A 2500-nucleotide genomic window follows, 5' to 3' on the forward strand; every position below is an offset into this window, starting at 1 on the left:
AAATCATATTACGGTTCTGTTTTTATCAGTCAGAGGCACCAGGCTCACATCCAGCCCCGAGTCCAGCTCATGATCTAACGTCCAACATCCAGACTGGGACAAATGTTGTTCATTTGTAAAGGGACAAAAGATTAAAATGGACAAAATGAAACGAGACAAGACGATGGAGGGAAGAGAAGAGGGAGCAGAGACAACATGAGACAGAGACACAGAGGACAGGAGGCTGTGTGTTGATGGAGCAGAGACAACATGAGACAGAGACACAGAGGACAGGAGGCTGTGTGTGTTGATGGAGCAGAGACAACATGAGACAGAGACACAGAGGACAGGAGGCTGTGTGTTGATGGAGCAGAGACAACATGAGACAGAGACACAGAGGACAGGAGGCTGTGTGTTGATGGAGCAGAGACAACATGAGACAGAGACACAGAGGACAGGAGGCTGTGTGTTGATGGAGCAGAGACAACATGAGACAGAGACACAGAGGACAGGAGGCTGTGTGTTGATGGAGCAGAGACAACATGAGACAGAGACACAGAGGACAGGAGGCTGTGTGTTGATGGAGCAGATAAAAACAAACTGCTGCTGTCGGCTTTATATTAGATTGGACTGAACACACACACACACACACACACACTGACACACACTGACACACACTGACACACACTGACACACACACACACTGACACACACACACACACACTGACACACACACACACACTGACACACACTGACACACACACACACACTGACACACACACACACACACACACTGACACACACTGACACACACACACACTGACACACACTGACACACACACACACACACACACTGACACACACTGACACACACACACACACACACACACACACACACACACACACACACACACACTGACACACACTGACACACACACTGACACACACACCCTGTTACTCTACCAATTACTGCACTTAAAAGTAATTTGTTACTTGGGAAAGTAATGTTTGTGTCTCCTTCTCTCCTTCTCATCTTCTCTCCTCTCCTTCTCTCCTTCTCTCCTTCTCTTCTTCTCTCCTTCTCATCTTCTCTCCTCTCCTTCTCTTCTTCTCGCCTTCTCATCTTCTCTCATCTTCTCTCCTCTCCTTCTCTCCTTCTCTCCTCCTCTCCTTCTCTTCTCGTGTTCTCAGCTGGATTCTTTTATTGTAGTTGTGTTAACTTTATTATTTTAGTGCAGCTGTAATAATCTTGTCTTTGTTATATATATTGACATTGACTTTGCTCTTGTGAGCAGAGCAGACAGAAATGTCTCCTGTGGTTGAGTGTGATTGGACGGTTCTGTCCTCGCTGCTGTCCATCTCACACACACCATTAATACTCAGATGCTGTGTGTCTGTAGGAGTGATGGGTCCGCTGGAGATGGACGAGTTCGGGGACAGACAGATGGACTTTGCTGTGTGGGACATGACAGACATCGACTCTGGAGAGTTTCAGGTAAAAATACAATGACTCATGATGTCATCACCATGATGTCACGCACCACTTTACAGTACATGTTTGGACTTATTTTAAAACTTTTGATTTCTCCATTAATTAATTAGCTGTTTGGTCCATAAAATGTCCAAGAAGAGTCCAGGGTGACGTGTTCACTGATCACTTCACTGTGTGTGTGTGTGTGTGTGTGTGTGTGTCTGTGTGTGTGTGTGTGTGTGTGTGCAGGTGCTTTGTGTGTATAACAGCAGTATGAAACAGCTGGTCATGCAGAGTGGGCGGAGCTTCCAGTGGCCAGGTGGATCTCCACCTCCAGATGTCCCAGAGTGTGGCTTCAAGAATGACAAACCAGCCTGTCTCACACGTACGACTGAACAAAATGTCCTCGCTTTGTCAAAAAAAATGTCCTCACTCTCTTCAACAGGTCGTCTCTTTCAGCACTTTCTTGTGATTGGTCCTCACACTGACAGTAGACTCTCCTCTGCAGGTACAGTTACAATGCAACAGATGGTTGCTATAGTGATCTGCTTTGTCTTCATCATCATCGTTACTGTGACCATCTTCATCTACAGGTGAGATGCTCCAATACACAAAGATGTTTGTACATCTATACTTGTGAGGACCAACTCAAAGTGAAGACTTGACAAAATGTCCTGACTTTATAAAATATGTCCTCACTTTGTAAAGATGTCCTCAGTCAAGACGTAAACTCAGGTGGGTCCTCACAAAGATAGACGTAGCAGAAGAACACACATGTTGTGATGGTTTGAGCTCTCACAGCACCTCTCTGTCTCTCTGTCTCTCTGTCTCTGTCTCTCTGTCTCTCTGTCTCTCTGTCTCTGTCTCTCTGTCTCTCTGTCTCTGTCTCTCTGTCTCTCTGTCTCTGTCTCTCTGTCTCTGTCTCTCTGTCTCTGTCTCCCTGTCTCTCTGTCTCTCTGTCTCTGTCCCTCTGTCTCTGTCTCCCTGTCTCTCTGTCTCTCTGTCTCTGTCTCTCTGTCTCTCTGTCTCTAATTTTTATTTCTTTCTTCT

At 46.0% G+C, this 2500-nt stretch overlaps 1 protein-coding gene across 4 annotated transcripts in view; it reads left to right on the forward strand.

The window, feature by feature from the left end:
* Positions 1-2500, forward strand: part of npr1a (natriuretic peptide receptor 1a) — a 32934-nt gene that overhangs the window by 14263 nt on the left and 16171 nt on the right. For all 4 annotated transcript variants that reach the window (XR_014772079.1, XM_084739566.1, XM_084739565.1 and 1 more), the window contains exons 6-8: positions 1380-1474; positions 1700-1835; positions 1959-2043. Coding sequence is in view for 3 of the 4 variants with exons in the window: in XM_084739566.1 (XP_084595692.1) it covers positions 1380-1474; positions 1700-1835; positions 1959-2043 (316 nt within the window). In the remaining variant the exon portion in view is untranslated. The remainder of the gene's footprint in view (positions 1-1379; positions 1475-1699; positions 1836-1958; positions 2044-2500) is intronic.

The sequence above is a fragment of the Lutjanus erythropterus genome, chromosome 16 (genome assembly GCF_056507025.1).
Source record: "Lutjanus erythropterus isolate fLutEry1 chromosome 16, fLutEry1.hap2, whole genome shotgun sequence".
In the NCBI taxonomy this organism is placed as follows: Eukaryota; Metazoa; Chordata; class Actinopteri; order Lutjaniformes; family Lutjanidae; genus Lutjanus; species Lutjanus erythropterus.